General features: G+C 34.4%; 1 protein-coding gene across 1 annotated transcript in view; it reads left to right on the forward strand.

The window, feature by feature from the left end:
- Positions 1 to 2,678: 2,678 nt before the first annotated feature.
- The window catches only part of LOC115211698 (DNA repair protein RAD50-like), a 41,248-nt gene continuing 25,786 nt past the window's right edge, over positions 2,679 to 18,140 (forward strand). The window contains exons 1-7 of the mRNA XM_036505227.1: positions 2,679 to 2,723; positions 4,772 to 4,889; positions 9,584 to 9,670; positions 10,632 to 10,719; positions 11,288 to 11,399; positions 15,280 to 15,374; positions 17,010 to 17,105. Of these exons, the coding sequence (XP_036361120.1) occupies positions 4,785 to 4,889; positions 9,584 to 9,670; positions 10,632 to 10,719; positions 11,288 to 11,399; positions 15,280 to 15,374; positions 17,010 to 17,105 (583 nt within the window). The 5' untranslated portion in view covers positions 2,679 to 2,723; positions 4,772 to 4,784. The remainder of the gene's footprint in view (positions 2,724 to 4,771; positions 4,890 to 9,583; positions 9,671 to 10,631; positions 10,720 to 11,287; positions 11,400 to 15,279; positions 15,375 to 17,009; positions 17,106 to 18,140) is intronic.

Here is an 18,140-nt window from a genome sequence, read left to right on the forward strand (position 1 = left end):
AATAAAGTATCTTGTATCGTTAACACGTTGTTTCAGTCTCTCTCATTTTCTTAATCTTTCATACTAAGTACTCACTACTTCCTTTAATACTCAATACATTATATATATATATAACAACAACACCTTATAAAAAACGTTTGACATGTTGCTTGGAGGATAGATGGCTAATAACCAGAGATTTGCACAGATGACTTCATATATTTTTGAACTGACCACATGTTGTGACAAAGATAACTTTCTATAATTTCAGAGCAGTTTTTCTCTCTCTCTCCCAGCCAGCAATTATTAATATTGTTCATTGTAAACAGCCAGCACCATACATCTTTATTTCCAGCAATAAATATTCATTTAAATGTTTGTATGTTTACATCAGTTATTATTCATACAGCCAAAGAAATACATCTTCATTGGCTAGCTCAACTTGAGGGACTTCTAACATCCAGCAACAAAAGCTTTTTCTGTTGGCTAAGTATGGTATTTGTGATTGTTCTGTGCATGGTTTTGTTCTATTTACTGTGTTTTCTATGTGTGTTGTGAATGTTGTGGAGGAATTCTAAGTTGAAGTATTTTTGTTTTCTTTTTTGTGTATTATATTCATGCTGTTGAGTGCAGAGTTTGGTTCTCTGTTACTCGTATGAAAGAAGATACTAGATTTGGTAGGTGCTGCATTAAGTTCCTTATGGAAATTGTTTTCTATGATTTAAATAGATTGTAGTGGTTGTGCCACAGTATCAGGAGAAAGATAGGAAGATGTTTGGTACTGTGAGAGGATGGATCCTTGTGATACTTCATTGCAACTGAGTTGAATAATTTGATGAATGAATTTAGACAATCCAATTATTTTTTAACTCTCGCAAATACATAACTACACACATGCACTATGACAGGTACACACACACACACATCCTTCTACGTTTTCATCATTTCTTGCATGAGCATTTGAGTAAATATATCTGTTAATTCTTATAAAAGATGTCCCATGGCTCAATGGTTAGAGCATTGGGCTCACAATCATGAGGCAGTGAGTTCAATTCCTTGACTGGACTGTGTGTTGTGTCCCTGAGCAAGACACTTTATTTCACATTGCTCCAGTTCACTCAGCTGTTGAAATAAGTTGTGATGTCACTGGGGTAAAGCTGTATCAGCCTTTGCCTTTCCCTTGAATAATGTCAGTGGTGTGGTGAGGGGAGGCTGGTATACATGGGTGACTGCTGATCTTCCATAACAACCTTACTTGGACTTGTGCTTTGGAGGGTAACTTTCTAGGGGCAATCCCATGGTCATTCATTACTGAAGGGGGTCTTTATACAACTAAACTTTTGCATTTTGTTGAGGTGAAGGAAGATCATGTAAGCAGAAGAGAGGATAGATCTTTGTGATATTCCATTTGGGAAATTGCAGATTCTGGATGTGTTGTTTTTATGTACTGCATAAACTTGGTTGCTAAACAAGTAGTTTGCTACCAGCATTTTGTATTGATTTTTTCAAAGTATTATCTCTTATATGAACAGATAGCTGGAAATGTAAAAAAAAAAGTTTTGTTGATGTCAGTGGTAGTTGTGTGTGTGAGGCTTTTTTATTGAAGTGATTGTATATTTCTTTTGTCTTAGATTTGCATAGTAGTGGTTGTTGAGTGAAGTGGACTGAATCTTTAATTTGGAGAGGAGTTGTATGGAGTAGTGATCTCAAAGATTGACCTTTCTAGAACATTCAAGGCAATGTGTATAGAGAGTGATGTGTCTGTTTGATGTTATTTCACTTCAGTACTCTGAAATGTAGTAAACAACTTTTGTAACATGCTTCAGGCTCTGACTCCATCCAATCAATGATGGCCATTTCACTACATAATTTGTGTCTCTTTCATGACAGTCTCTCTCTTTCTCTCTCTCTCCATATTCTTCAAATGGCAATTTGGCTCATACAGAGATATGGTCAAGTACACAACTCTGTAATGTGGTTGGTGATAGAAAGGACATTGAATTATTGAAACCAAACCAAAACTGAAACATGATCATGGGAAGCAACTCCAAATATGAATTGACTTGTACCATGACAACCTGTACTAGCATGGAAAATGAATGCAAAAATAATGATGATCATAGTGTCAGCTTGAAGGAAATATCATGTGACTGTTTTTGTCATTATTTTCAGCCAATCAAAATTGCTACTTTGGCATGTTCATGCCCCTCAAAAGTTTCAATTGGAGCCTAGTAAAATCTTATGGAAAGAACATGTCTTTTATCAATGCAACTAAATATTTGCAGAACAAATATACACAATATGATTTTTGAACTCTTACAAATAAAAAACTGCTGGCATAAATTATTTTGTACTTTTATTATTTCTTAGCTGAAATACTTTGCGGAAAAATTTTGTGAATATGAAATCTGTCTATCCTTGTGAATATAAACAATGTATGCAAACATTATGTAGAGCAGTGGTTCTCAACTGGGGTCCATATGTATGGCCCTTGGGAGTCCATATAATATTTTGGGGCTAAAAAGTACGTGCATTAAGATGGTTATACTTCTACAATACACAAGATAATTTTTAAAAATACAATTCCTAATAATATTTAATTATAAAAATATCTCTTTTACTCCTTACTCTTTTACTTGTTTCAGTCATTTGACTGTGGCCATGCTGAAGTACTGCCTTTAGTCGAGCAAATCGACCCCAGGATTTATTCTATCAGTCACTTTTGCTGAACCACTAAGTTATGGGTACGTAAACACACCAGCATTGGTTGTCAAGCGATGTTGGGGGGACAAACGCAGGCATACAAACATATATGTGCACACATACGCATACATATACACATATACACATATATATACTAACAATATAGGATGAAGTCCCTTTCTCTACAGAAAAGGATTCCATCAAAAAGCGTGGCAGTATATTAAAAAAAACCTTTACAGTTGAAGTATAAACATCTTATAATTAAGGGCTAAAGAAGGTTATTCTAAAGCCAATACACTGATTTATCCACTTGTTACAGGAAAATTGAACTGAAAGCGGGCAACTAACCTTTAGAAAATTTAAATTTCGTTATCTCTATATTGAATCAATTTCGGAATTAATCCCTATGAAGGATACATTCTTTATGTTCAATTTTCCTGTAACAAATGGATTATAAGTGGATAAATCAGTGTATTGGCTTTAGAATAACCTTCTTTAGCCCTTAATTATAAGATATATCATCATCATCATCATTTAGTGTCCGTTTTCCATGCTAGCATGGGTTGGACGGTTCATCTGGGGTCTGTGAAGCCGGAAGGCTTCATCAGGCCCAGTCAGATCTGGCAGTGTTTCTACGGCTGGATGCCCTTCCTAATGCCAACCACTCCGTGAGTGTAGTGGGTGCTTTTTATATATATACATACATATATATGACGGGCTTCTTTCAGTTTCCGTCTACCAAATCCACTCACAAGGCTTTGGTTGGCCCGAGGCTACAGTAGAAGACACTTGCCCAAGGTGCCACGCAGTGGGACTGAACCCGGAACCATGTGGTTGGTAAGCTAGCTACCTACCACACAGCCACTCCTACACCTATATAATAGGGTTTTTAAAACATTGAATGGCTATGAGGGTCCATCTGAGTAAAATAGGAATCAAAGGAGTCTATACACAAAAAACAATTGAGAAACACTGGTGTAGAAGAATGTTTTATGAAAGCTGATGTTATTTTTAAGTTGTGCTATATTTTTTAATCCCTTGTTCTGTTTTGGCCCATTTTAATTATCTTAATCTTCTTAACAAAATAAAAGGTCTTGATATATTTCATCGTAATCACTTATTTTATTAAAATCTTGTGATAATTCTGGCTTTTAGCTTCTGGAAATATGATAGTGTTTGTTTGTACCATTAGTTATAGATGGTAGTGTGTGCAGCTATTTCTTCAGACCCTAAGTGTTTGATTGTACTCGATTGCTCATGTTCAGTGTTCTGCAGGTTGAAGGCAACAGCATGTTCTCTTTACTCAACCACATTCTGATGTGCATGTGTTTGACCCATATTTTTAGCTTCTTTTATCTTTTACTTGTTTCAGTCATTTGACTGTGGCCATGCTGGGACATTGTCTTGAAGAATTTTTAGTCAAATGAATCAACCCCAGTACTTTCCTTTTTTTAGCCTAGTACTTATTCTATTGACCGCTTTTGCTGAACTGCCAAGTTACAGAGACATAAACACACCAACACTGGTTGTCAAGCAGTGGTGGGGGACAAATACAGACACAAAGACCAGCATGGCCACAGTCAAATGACTAAAACATGTAAAAGATGAAAAATAAAAGAAAGTTAGGATTGTAAGGAATTTAATAAAGAAGTCCTTATTAAAGATAAGTCCTCTGTCCTGTTTTATACATTATAGTCTTCAAAGCAATAACTTGGAGTCTCAAGAATCTTTATATGCTGATGAGTTTATTTTGATACCAGAATTTATGAAAGAACAGTGGAAAAGATTCCAAACCAGGAAGAATTGTCTAGAGTTGTAGAACTTAAAGGTTAACTTTGCAAGGCCTCAAGCACTGATTAGTAACAAAAGAGTATTAAATCTCAAGACTATCTGGGAAGTACCCATGCCAGATAAGGAAGGAGTAGTTAAGCAAATTTGTTCATCATAACTTAATCTTTATCTTTTCCAGGTCTTGCATAAGTTAGATGGATTTTGTTGCGGCAGATTTTCTACAGCTGGATGCCTTTCCTGTCATAACCTTCATTTTCCAAAATTTTCTTTTTTTTTTCTTTTTCTTTTCACTCTATAGAAACTCTAGAAATATGGCATCAAACACAGATCAAAAGATGAAGAAACCTGATGAAGATGTGGTTTCAAAACCACAACCTCAAAACAATGATAAACTGAGCACTAGTCCAAAATCTCTCGTAAGTATGCTACTTAACCCTTTCGTTACTATATTTCTGACCAAAATACACCCCTTATGTTTCAATTAATTTCTAACATAATCATAAATTTAGTCTGGTTTCATTAAACAACTATAACTTTTTTATTTATATATATATCAACGTGAATTTTGAAAGATAATTTAATGAAATGTTCTCAACCAATTCTATACTATAATTTTTGTCACAAAGTGACTCTAATTGCAGGTAAATTCAACAAAATATAAAATTATAAAAATTTTGTTCAAACATCGCTATAGAAAATGGGTTATTAGTTCATATTCAATTGGGTGTACAACAAAATTTTACGATAGAATCTGTTATTCTGGGTAACTTTCTGATACCCATAATAATATTTATGGCAAAATAGTCTTAATTTCATTTAAGGTTGTGGGAAACCACTAACTATCCTTTCTTTCGCTTTGTTTACATTTAGCGTAACGGTTCGTTTCCGCCGTAATGATTTCAAATAGGCTCATTCGAAAAAGTAAAAAGAAATAGTCTAAGGCTTTACTCTCCTGGGAAAGTCTGTGGCTTGGTCCAGTTTCTTCAGAAAAATCACCGAAAGAAACAGTTTTTAAATTTTCACTCCATTCAGGTGCCAATTCATTTTCTTTATCACTGTCGGAGCTCTCGGATTCACTGTTTTCACTTTCGGAAAATGAAACATCAGATTCATTATCAAATACCACGTGCTTTTTTTTTTCAGTCATAGAGTTAGATTTATGAAGGTCTTCAGTAGAAATTCCTTCGAATTCTGACTCGCTGCTTGATATAATGAAATTCGTATCCATTTTTTGTCAGAATTACAAATTTTGAAAACACAATAGGAACAAATTTCGGAAAAAAATCTCCCAAAATTCACGGAATTAAAATTACACTTCGATTGTTGTACAAAACTTTAGATGAACTGTTTACGAAGTATAATACGTGTTTTCACGAATGTACTAAAGAGATTTGCTCTGATATTCTCATTTAAATATGAATAGGTAAATACGGGCGGGTTTGGGTGGTTTGGTCACATTAACCAAAATGTTTTTCGAGCGGCTTTGGGCGGTTTGGTAACAAAAGGGTTAAACAACTGAATATTATTTCATTAATATTAAAGTTGTCACATAAAATATGGAGATTCTCAAATTTTACAATGGAAGCAGCTGTAGATTAAAATATTAATTTATATGACATAATGTATGTATATTACAAAGAAACTGGAGCTACAGTGTTCATCAGCAAAAAAACATCTCTTTATAACATATTGTGTTAAAACCACAATATACTTCAGAGCTAGATAAAACTAAATCAAGGAGGTCTGCTTCAAAAAGGACTATATCCTGGAAATAACTGCAAGAGTGACAGACATGCACTTCATCACTTTTGTGGCTTGTCGATGCCACACACTTGTCTCTTCCTACATAAAAACATCTCAGCCAGCCTGAGGTATGTAGAGTCAGTGAATAAACAATTCACTGGTTTTATAGAGATGATACAAGGCTGAATAAAATTCAAATTTTGCATTCGAAGCATCTCTAGATTAAAATTTTTATTTATATGATATACTTTAACACATATATATATTTGGTCAAATCAGCAGTTGAAACCATTAATCCAGATGCATATTTTTTTCTCTCGCCATTTTTTTCCCTCTCTCCATTGCTTTCTCTCCTCATTCCTTTCTGTAAAGAGCACACAGTAGGGGCCAAAAGTTTGGAACATACAGAGGTTGGACAAAATAATGGAAGCACCTTAAAATTTCAAACAGATATATTTTAACATGGATTAGGACCACCTTTGGCAGTAATTACAGCTTGAATTCTACGAGGTATGGACTCGTACAAAGTTTGAATTGTTTTCAAAGGAATTTTTGTCTATTCTTCAGCTAAAACAGTCTCCAGTTCTTGTAGTGATGATGGTGGAGGATATTGACTCCTTACTTGTTTTTCTAAATTGCAACATAAATGTTCAATAATATTGAGATCTGGGGACTGTGGTGGCCAGATAATATGTTCAACTTCACTAGAATGTTCCTTGTGCCATTCAGTAACAACTTTATCTGTGTGAATTGGTGTGTAGCGAGGCACAAAGAAGCCAGCACCATTTTGAAACAGCAAGATCTCACCTACAACCATTATTGAAGGAAGACATCAACATTTTCCCTCTCATTCTTCTCACGTTGATACCGAGCAAGATTTTGAAGCCAGGAGCTCACAGTGGACTTTTGTCCTGCTGTGATACCACATGTATTGTCTCTGGAGGTTATTGAACCTCATGTGTATGAGAGAGAAGGCTAACTACGCACTGCTGTGAAGATGGTTACTGAAAGCAAACCCCTTGTACAAAGCACCTGTGAATAAATGGTTATTGAATTTACTCCATCTGAGAACTTCATTCTTTGTATTTCCAGCTACTTGAATCAATAGAATAATTATGATAAAGAAGATACCCCAAAAGTATCATGAAAACTTTCGTTCCATTATAGGTGCATTTTCATCCTGAAAGATTGTATTTCCCTCTGGAAATAGTTCTGCAACCATAGGAACATAAGAGTGACAGACATGCACTTCATCACTTTTGTGGCTTGTCGATGCCACACACTTGTCTCTTCCTACATAAAAACATCTCAGCCAGCCTGAGGTATGTAGAGTCAGTGAATAAACAATTCACTGGTTTTATAGAGATGATACAAGGCTGAATAAAATTCAAATTTTGCATTCGAAGCATCTCTAGATTAAAATTTTTATTTATATGATATACTTTAACACATATATATATTTGGTCAAATCAGCAGTTGAAACCATTAATCCAGATGCATATTTTTTTCTCTCGCCATTTTTTTCCCTCTCTCCATTGCTTTCTCTCCTCATTCCTTTCTGTAAAGAGCACACAGTAGGGGCCAAAAGTTTGGAACATACAGAGGTTGGACAAAATAATGGAAGCACCTTAAAATTTCAAACAGATATATTTTAACATGGATTAGGACCACCTTTGGCAGTAATTACAGCTTGAATTCTACGAGGTATGGACTCGTACAAAGTTTGAATTGTTTTCAAAGGAATTTTTGTCTATTCTTCAGCTAAAACAGTCTCCAGTTCTTGTAGTGATGATGGTGGAGGATATTGACTCCTTACTTGTTTTTCTAAATTGCAACATAAATGTTCAATAATATTGAGATCTGGGGACTGTGGTGGCCAGATAATATGTTCAACTTCACTAGAATGTTCCTTGTGCCATTCAGTAACAACTTTATCTGTGTGAATTGGTGTGTAGCGAGGCACAAAGAAGCCAGCACCATTTTGAAACAGCAAGATCTCACCTACAACCATTATTGAAGGAAGACATCAACATTTTCCCTCTCATTCTTCTCACGTTGATACCGAGCAAGATTTTGAAGCCAGGAGCTCACAGTGGACTTTTGTCCTGCTGTGATACCACATGTATTGTCTCTGGAGGTTATTGAACCTCATGTGTATGAGAGAGAAGGCTAACTACGCACTGCTGTGAAGATGGTTACTGAAAGCAAACCCCTTGTACAAAGCACCTGTGAATAAATGGTTATTGAATTTACTCCATCTGAGAACTTCATTCTTTGTATTTCCAGCTACTTGAATCAATAGAATAATTATGATAAAGAAGATACCCCAAAAGTATCATGAAAACTTTCGTTCCATTATAGGTGCATTTTCATCCTGAAAGATTGTATTTCCCTCTGGAAATAGTTCTGCAACCATAGGATGAATTTGATCCGATAAAATGCTTAAATAGCCTTGACTATTAATTCTGCCATAAAAGGAAACCATTGGGCCAGTGGATTTCCAAAATATAGCCCCCCCCGATCATCACAGATCCTCCTCCATGTTTAACAGTTGGAAGTAGGCAGTGGAAACTGGGTTCTCGAGGTAGTCATTAAGCTCTGCAGTAATTTTGGGAGCTGTACTTTTGTGATCCTTTCTAACAATTCACAAAAGAGTCTAATGGTCCCTATCTGAAAGTTTTGGTTTTCTTCTGGAGTTTTGTTTCGACAAAGAGGTTTTTCCCTCTTTCTCAAAGGCTGTCATTATTTTTGATACAGTACTACTTGATACACCAAACATTTTAACTGTTTTCATTATGCTAGCACCCACAGTTTGACCTCTTTGAAAGTCTGACAGATCTTTCATTTTAAGGAATTTTAACTACCTTTTTCTGATGATATCTGAAAGAAACAGCAATTTTAGCTAAACATATTAAGCAACACTAATATTAAATCAAAAAACATTAAAATAAACAAGTTTTTGGCAGTTTTATAGATATTTCAAAATTATGATGCTAGGTGTTTCCATTATTTTGTCCAACCCCTGTAGGTCTGGAAATTAGAATTTATATATCAAATGCCCAAATATGTGCATTGTATATATTTGAATTGAACTGTACTTGGGCATAACAATTTTGATTTAAAAAAAAAAAATGTTCCAAACTTTTGGCCATGACTTTAGGCTTCAAACCTGAAAGATTCTTCCATTTTTCCTGGGTATCAAAGTAATATACCTTGTTTGTTGTTCCTTCACTTGTTTCTGTCTTCTGTTTTTTGTATTTTGTACAATTTTGAAATATAAACACACACACACACAAATATAAACACACATACATACATTGTTTTAAAAAATATCTTTCATCCTTCCGTTTCTTATATTTAACACTAGTTGAAACAAATTGCCAAGATAAATGAAACACTACCACCAAGTCAACCAGATGATTCTCCCACAATCCATTTTGTACCCTTACAAACGGTAAGTTTTTCTTTGCAACTAATTTTAATAATACATTGAGAGGCTGGTGAGGGGGAGAAGGTACAGTGTTTATTGCCATTTAGGTCTTCTTAGACTAGGGTAATAAGAAACTCCATTAGCATAACTAATTTCACTTCAGATCAGCACCAACAAACTTATCTTCCATCTATCTAGCCATATGATGCATACTAATATGCAGCTTGTAACATATTTTGCAACAAGAACCAAACTGTACTGTCTTCCTATCTTTATTACTTTCAGAATATGCCTCACTCAAATTAATCTCACTTCAAATGATGACTCACATTACATAAAAACAAAGGCACATTATTACAGTCAATTAAAAATTACACCATCATTCAACACTATTTTGCAAGTTTGTTTCTTTGCTTTTTAGCATTGATGTTACTTTGTCAAATGTAAAGCTTGTTTATGCACATTGTTTTGAATTAATTATGCATTATCTTGTCACTTCGAGATTTTGATGATATGGTTGTTTATTTTTTAAATGACATTGTAGGGTAGATGTGAGAGACTGGATATAGCCAGTTTGAGCATAAAATGGGTAGAATATTTTGGCTGGATATGCTGGATTAAATGCTAAAGGGTTAAAGAAATTAGTACATTTATCACGCAATGCATTTCAAATGAATATTTTTATAAATTCAAGGTTATGCTATTGTTCTATACATTTATTATTATTCTAAGTGCAGGTTAACATGATTAATGGAGTAATCAAAAATGCATTTTTAATCAATTGAAATCATACTGTAATGAGAAGAAGCAAGGGAAAGAAATGTGAAAGTCATTAGCATTAATGAAAGTTCATTTCAAAGGGGTCAAATCATGGGTATAATACCACATCATAAAAATTTGTTTCGGCTCACTCTATTATGTTGGTCTGCATGTAATTCCATTACTCATGTAGAAGGCTCAAGAAATTTCTCTGTTTATATTCCAGTCTCAGAAAGGATACTCTCGACGAAGTTCTGGAATACTTGCAACAGTAAATACACCCAAAACACTTATACAGAGGTTTCTAGATGAAGGTAAGTTCCTATACATTATACTTCTACCTTTCATTCTGCATTATTGTTTTGTTTCATATTTCCTCTCTAATTAATTGTAAATGTATATATATATATATATATATATATATATAAAAGTGAGCAAAAGTTTATCAAATATCACAGAAGATAAATTCTTGATTTATTGACATTATCTTCCCTTCCAAAGGAGAATGAACTAACACCGCCTGATAATTGCAATCTACTCCAAAAATAGAAAGCAAGATAATCTCTAAACAAATCAAAACTTCTTTGAAACTGACATACTGATGGTCTTTGTCGAGGGCAGAAACTTGTGTCCACAGTTGTCCTCTTGTCTCCAGATAATCAGACTATCTTTTCCTTAATGACCTGGTCTCCTGAAAGTACCAAATAGATGAAGCTAGTGTACACAAATATCTGTATGCATGCAAACCTGCAAATGCATTTATGTATGCATCCATAATCTAGAATATCCTCATTCTAGAAACTTGGTGATTGTGATTGTAACCACTTTAAATTTTATATAACTAACCTGAAGCATCCTAATAACTTTGATTGTTTCTTGTAGCTCCAACTGAAACTCCACTAATACCATCCAATATGACAGGCTGCAACTCTTCATTAGAAAGATCTTCTGTACCGTTACCTGCCAAAGTAATGGATTCTTCTCACAATTACAGGTAATAATAAAATAATTATGTGATGATATATGCATCAAGTGCATGATGTATATGTGATGCAAATGTAATATTTTTGAGTGTCTGTGTAGTTATACATGTGTGTATCTACTTTTAAAGGTTAGCCTGATGATTGGGTATTTGTCAAGATAGTACCTATGAACTTCGCAGGCTCTTCTATAGCACTAAGATTGAAGCACTTTATATATTGGTAACTAAATCAAGGAGGTCTGCCTCAAAAAGGGCTAAATCTTTTATCCTGTGAGAGCCAGATTGCCGTGATTTAATTACCAATATTAGATTCCATAAGTACTATAGCCTCTTTCAACCCAAACTAAAATCTAACATTAGAAACTTTAGAAGCTCTAAAAAGAAGTTTGTAATTTCTTTTAAGACTAGAGGACGCACACTCTCCCACCCTGATGTAATCTCCAGGGATACAGGCATCCAGCAACAGGACCTCCGTAATGCTATGATGGACTGTGAAGTCTGGCGTAACATAGTAAATTCCATTGTTTCAATCACGGTCGAACAATGATGATGATGATGAAGACCAGAACCTGTATGAAGTCACTAATGATCTATATGATAAGTTTCTGAATGACACCATTTCCACTAAATATAAGACAGATGCAATGATATTAATGATGAGGCTAAATTCCTCTCTAAATGTATTAAAATTGAAGATTGATTAGAATGTTTAGCAAAAATAGAAGCTTTTATTATTCTAAAAGATCACAAACCTAATTTCTGTAATAAGCTCATTTGCAGATTGTTAAACCCAGCAAGGACTGAAATCAGGTTAATAGCCAAAAAAATACTAAGGAACATTAATATCAAAACCAGAGAGACCAATTAAGTCACATGAAGAAGAGAGGGAATGATGATTAGCAAAAGAGGGTGACACACTTAAACTGAATATATTGAATATATTACATTAATGGAACTTCAGTGAATTATTTATTTTATATTTACATGATTTTGTGTGTCTATGTACATATTTCTGTGTTTTTTACACACATCTACATGCATATATGTATGTGTAGACAGAAGTTTCATGTATCTTATGTATGTGTGTAATTTATAAATGTGAACATCATTTGTGATTTTATGATTAAGAAGTTAACTATTCTTCATTTTATATGCAGTGTAAGTATATAGATTTGTATATGTACATGTTCATGTTGGGAGTAATCTATTGTCTGATGTTTTTTTGGTCTGTATATATGTGTGTGCATATATGTAGAGTATCTGCTGTCATGTATATATACAGGGTGCGATGGTTAAATTGTTGCCATTTTATATTTTTAATTTTGTGCATCTGCATTGTTTGTTTTTGATTTTGTCAACTACACAGTATAGTAGGGTCAGTTGGGCACCATCTGTTTAAAAAAATCAGTACCATGATGCAATTCACTCTGCCAGAAATTTGGAAAGGACATGCTGTACTGCTTGGCATTTGTGCCAAAAGCTCCAATACAACCATTTCAGAGTGTTTGGGTGTCAATTTGAGGACAGTGCATGTACTGAGAGTGATAAAAATCAAACATCCAGTCAACATCATGGTGTTTGGCGTGATCATTAGTGATGGTGACGTTATGCCTCCATTCATCTTTCCATATGGCCGCAGACTCAACAGGCCTACATCGAGTGCCTGGAGGAGGTAGTGCTGCCCTGGGTTGAAAGGGTGGCTGCTGGAAGATCTTATGTCTGGCAACAGGACTCTGCAGCATGCCACACAAGCAGGAGAATCCAGTCATGGCTGACAGACAATCTTTGTGACCACATCATCCCTAACATCTGGCCACATAACTCCCCAAACTGCGACCCCCTTGATTATTATGTGTGGAGTGCAGTTGATCGAGAGGCCAACAAAACTCCTTGTAACACCAAAGATGAACTGAAGGCAAGGATTATAGCAGCATTCACCAGCTTAAAGAAGGAGACTGTCCAGGAGAGGTGCAGGAGATTCCGAAGTCGTCTGGATGCTGTGGTTGAAGCCAATGACGAATAAATTGAATAAATTTACTCTTTAATATTTTAAGATATTTTTATGTAATTTTGGTAAATTTATCTGTTAAAATGAGATATCAGTGTTATTTTCGTTCTTGCGTAATGTAGCTAACAATATATTCACCGCACCCTGTATCATCATCATCATCATTTAGCGTCCGTTTTCCATGCTAGCATGGGTTGGACAGTTTAACTGGGGTCTGTGAAGCTGGAAGGCTTCATCAGGCCCAGTCAGATCTGGCAGTGTTTCTACGGCTGGATGTCCTTCCTAACGCCAACAACTCCGTGAGTGTAGTGGGTGCTTTTACGTGCCACCTGCACAGGTGCCAGACATATAGTTTTGTACTTGTTTGTACAGTGTAATCTTTTTCTCTAACTTACTTTCTTCTTTGTTGATTATTTTTATTATCCCCTACACACCCCTACAACATGACACATTCTTTCGCCATTAAATTCCTTTCTTGCCTTATCTTCTACTTCACCTCTGCAAGTGTGCCTTATTGATCTAGTGTGGGAACAAACTTACAGCAAACATGTTTACAGATAGCTCCTACATAAATCTGTTTCAAGTCATGCTGAGCCCGATATATTGCTGATCTACAAACTCTTTAGGCATATCTGAAGTTTTACTTTCATACAAAAGCCATAGAAAGTTCAATACATGGCAGTGTCCTTTTTTATATGTTTCCTGACCAACAAACAGAATTTGCTTCTACTGCTTTTCTGCCTCCATGAATACATAGTTATCTGAAAGATGAGCTAGCATTAACAGCATCAACTAATGTATGTGAGAGATGACTGTATGGGTATGAATGTATAAGAGAATGAAGAATGTGTGCAGAATAAAAGGCGGCCCATGTGTTGTTGGTGGAGAAAAGCATTGGAAGTGGAGTAATCGAAACAGTAAACTTCAAAGAAGTTGAATTGTTAAATGATGCAAAACAGATGAATTGTTCAATGATGCAGAACAAACTTTTCTGCCCATACTAACATGGAAAAATTGAGATTGTGACATAGTTTCTTGACAAATCTAAGTATAATAGGTAAAGCATTGATTTGCCAACATATTTTTCATGAATTCAGCATTATTGCATATGGAAAATTTAATTCTGTGTACCTCAGTTTGCTATGGTGTGATGAATAGATTCTAGATTTTCAGGGAATGTCACCTATGGTAAACTGAGATCATACTCAGAATATGATACATTTCTCACTTTATTTCTTCTTATTGTTTATTGTTGTTTTTTGGGAGAAGGTACACAAAACGCAACTCTTAGCAATAATTCCTTTTACTGGCAGAGTTTATATCATGTTGAACTACTGTTTTTTTTTCTTTTTTTTTTTCATATATCAAAGTTAAGCAATATTGAACTTGCTATTATTTAGTTGAATAATTATTTAGAAAAACCCTAGTGATATGAACATCTTAATTCTAATTGAAATAAATGGTTGAGTGCATTTGGTATTGGACTACTTATCCTGAAGACTTGAGTTCATATCTGCTAGAATATTTTCTTGTGTATTTAAGCACTATACTAAATATTATACACCTCAATTCACTTAGCTTGTCAGGAAAAGATACCAGGTCACTTGGGAATGTTAAATGAAACAGACTGATGTCTTTTCCAAAGGGATATTTGTTTCTTATTGCCATATCCTTAAAACCTCATCAGGACAAGAATGCTAAAGTTTTTACTATTTGTAAATGGCTTATCCATTGATAAAGAATCTAGAGCTAACTTCTGGTTCTAAATGTGCTTGTGTTTCAAAAGATATTTATCATTAAACAATATTATTTCATATTTTCAGAAAAAATAGTTAATCTATTTTTTTTTTTTATGTTTACTTTTATAACTCTTTTTCACTCCAGAGATCTTTCAGTAACTACTAGTGACCTTGAAGAGGAGCCTGCATTGGGGAGCGAATCAATAACTTCAGAAGAAATAGCTTCAAAAAAACTTAAAGGTTTATTTTTTTTTTCATCTGTCATTTACCTTACATCAATTTTTAGTTTCAGTTTTCATTTATTTTATAACAACTGTATATTGTATGAGTATTTTTATAAACAAATTTAAAAGTGCCAAGTGAGTTGGTATTTTGCAGAAAATAAAGTAAATCTTGTACACAGTATAGCTGTGAAAACAGCTTAGAAGATTGGGTAAATAATACCCTTAGAAGATAAAGCTACAGAGAGTCAAACCCTGTAGCTCTCAGATATTGTATGTAATTACTGTTGGATTGTCTTGATTGTGGGTGTATGGTCATGTGTAGTATTCTGGTGTTGCAATGAAGATGTTAAATGTGATGTCATACAGAAACACTAACTATAGGTACTAACTTTGTAAAATCAAGACATCTCAGAAATGATGTTTTTTTTAATAATAATTTGAGTGATTACCTGGTACATTCCATGTTAGCATGGAACAGTCATGTTAAATGACAGTGATAAATTACTGAGAAAGGGAAGCTTAATGATATATGAATAGATTGTTAAATCTCATTTTGTTATCTTATTATTATGAAGATCTCTTATTGCCTTCAGATCTGTAATTGTAATTACATCTTGTTCTCTTAATTCAGAATTCTTCATTCGGGTCTTTAGTTATTGCAATTGTACATAGCATTAGTTATACAAATGTCATTTGCATCTAAACTGTAGAATGATTTTTAGGCCTGCCTATTCTTGTACCATATAATTTCTAATTAGATGTTTACTAGAATGCATAGAGTTAAATTACTAAGTAAAAAGCTCAGTCATGTAATGGTTGTTACAGAACAGAAATTAACAATAGACGAAGAGATTAGAGTCTTTCTCACTTATAGTTCTTTTTCTCCTTCAAAATGAATGTAATCAAGGTTAATACAATTCTTGTGATATGTGTTTCAAGATTGGCTGATAGATGCAGTCCTGTGCACTACCACGTCTGACAGGAAGTTAAGGGTTAAAAAAAAGGTTTTATGTTTCTAAATGCAATGAATATGTTATTACTCATTTATCTCAGTTTTGAGTGAAGCCCATACTTTTCATTTGAACTAGAGATGCTTTTAGGAGTCAACTCTGTTGCAAGTAACCAAATGTATTACATGATTGAAGGTCAATTGAGATTAGTGCACCATTCTCTTTGTCAAAAGGTACCAGTGGAAAAGACTTCTAAACAAAGGCTGAGAGCTGCTCTGTTATGTATTACGTATTTCTTTTCTTGTGATTGCTGTTTTTCCTCAGCAGATATAGACTCATTTCTGTTGAAGTAAGACAACATAAGACTATGATGGCCAATCTAAGGCCACTTTCACATTGACTAGTGCTGTAGTTAGCAACACTTTCACTTATAGGTCTTTTTGCCATCTGATGCAGCTACTTTTCTTATCTATGTTAAACTATAAACTATCATTTGTAATAATAATTCATGAGATTAAACAGAAATTAAAAATTCACTTGTTTTAAAGGAAGGTTTGTTAAAATTTGATAAACTTAGGATTTAAAAACTTAGATTTCATAGGTAAAATAATGAGGAATAAATGAGAATGTGCTGCTGTTACAATCCATCCACCTCTGCCTCAAGTTTTGTAACACTAATAAAATGTCTTCATTGTTATCAGATGTAGGCTTTCAGAAAAATTATTCAAAAGGGCTGAAGCGACCAAGAAGACAAATAACAGCAAAAGACATAGCAGATGGAGTGAAACAATCACAAGGTAAGTTAAGAATATTTTAAATTTCAACAAAGTAGTGTAAAGAAAAATACATCAGGGTAGCATTCTGCCCATCATCATCATCACCATTGTCATCATCATCTTATCATCAACTTTTCCATGCTTGCTTAATCAGACAAAGTTTGTTGAAGTGGATTTTCTAATGCTGGATGCTCTTTCTGTTACCAACCCTCCTCATCTGTTTCCAAATAAGATAATATTTCTTCATGGCCAGACATGTTTTATGGAAGATTGGAAATGATTAACATTGTTTTAATGAAGTTTACACACATTTACGCCCATTACATGACATCAAAATAAGGGGGTGTGCGCACACACACATGTATATATGAAGGGCTTCTTTCAGTTTCTGTGTACCAAATTTACTCTCAAGGCTTTCGTCAACCTGGAGCTACAGTAGAAAACACTTGCCCATGATGCTGTACAGTAGGATTTAACCTGAAAGTACATGGTTGGGAAGCAAGCTACTTAACCACACAGCCATGCCTACTAAATACACTGTAGAGTGTCACATATGTAATACAAAGAGTTGAAAAACTTTGGTCAACTGAACTTGTCCAAGTAATTAGTGGACAAAAACTCCCTCTTGAGATGTTTATGATCTAAAACAAGAAACAAGGGAAATAATTTACCTGCAATAAGATCAGTTAAAGGAAATTTTTAGACAATAGATAATGCACATTGGAATGGATCTGGTCATGTACTGAAAGCAATGAACATGTTTAAGTCTTATGTTTTCTTAACAAAGCATATTCTACTCAGTTAGCAACACAAATAGTTCATTCAGTCATTTTTATGTCCATTTTTCCATGTTAGTGTGGTGGCAGTATAGAGAGGGGAAATATTCAATATACACAAGAAGAGTATTTTCTTTTCTGTAATGAGAAGCATGGCACAGTGAGTAGAAGAAATGATGAGATGAGAGGGGATAGAATCGGCACAGTTGCTAGGAGAATGGATAGTAGAGAGGTGTGAGGGTATAGAATGGGCAATAGTGTGCACAAAATAGTAGGCACA

The sequence above is a fragment of the Octopus sinensis genome, linkage group LG1 (genome assembly GCF_006345805.1).
Source record: "Octopus sinensis linkage group LG1, ASM634580v1, whole genome shotgun sequence".
In the NCBI taxonomy this organism is placed as follows: domain Eukaryota; kingdom Metazoa; phylum Mollusca; class Cephalopoda; order Octopoda; family Octopodidae; genus Octopus; species Octopus sinensis.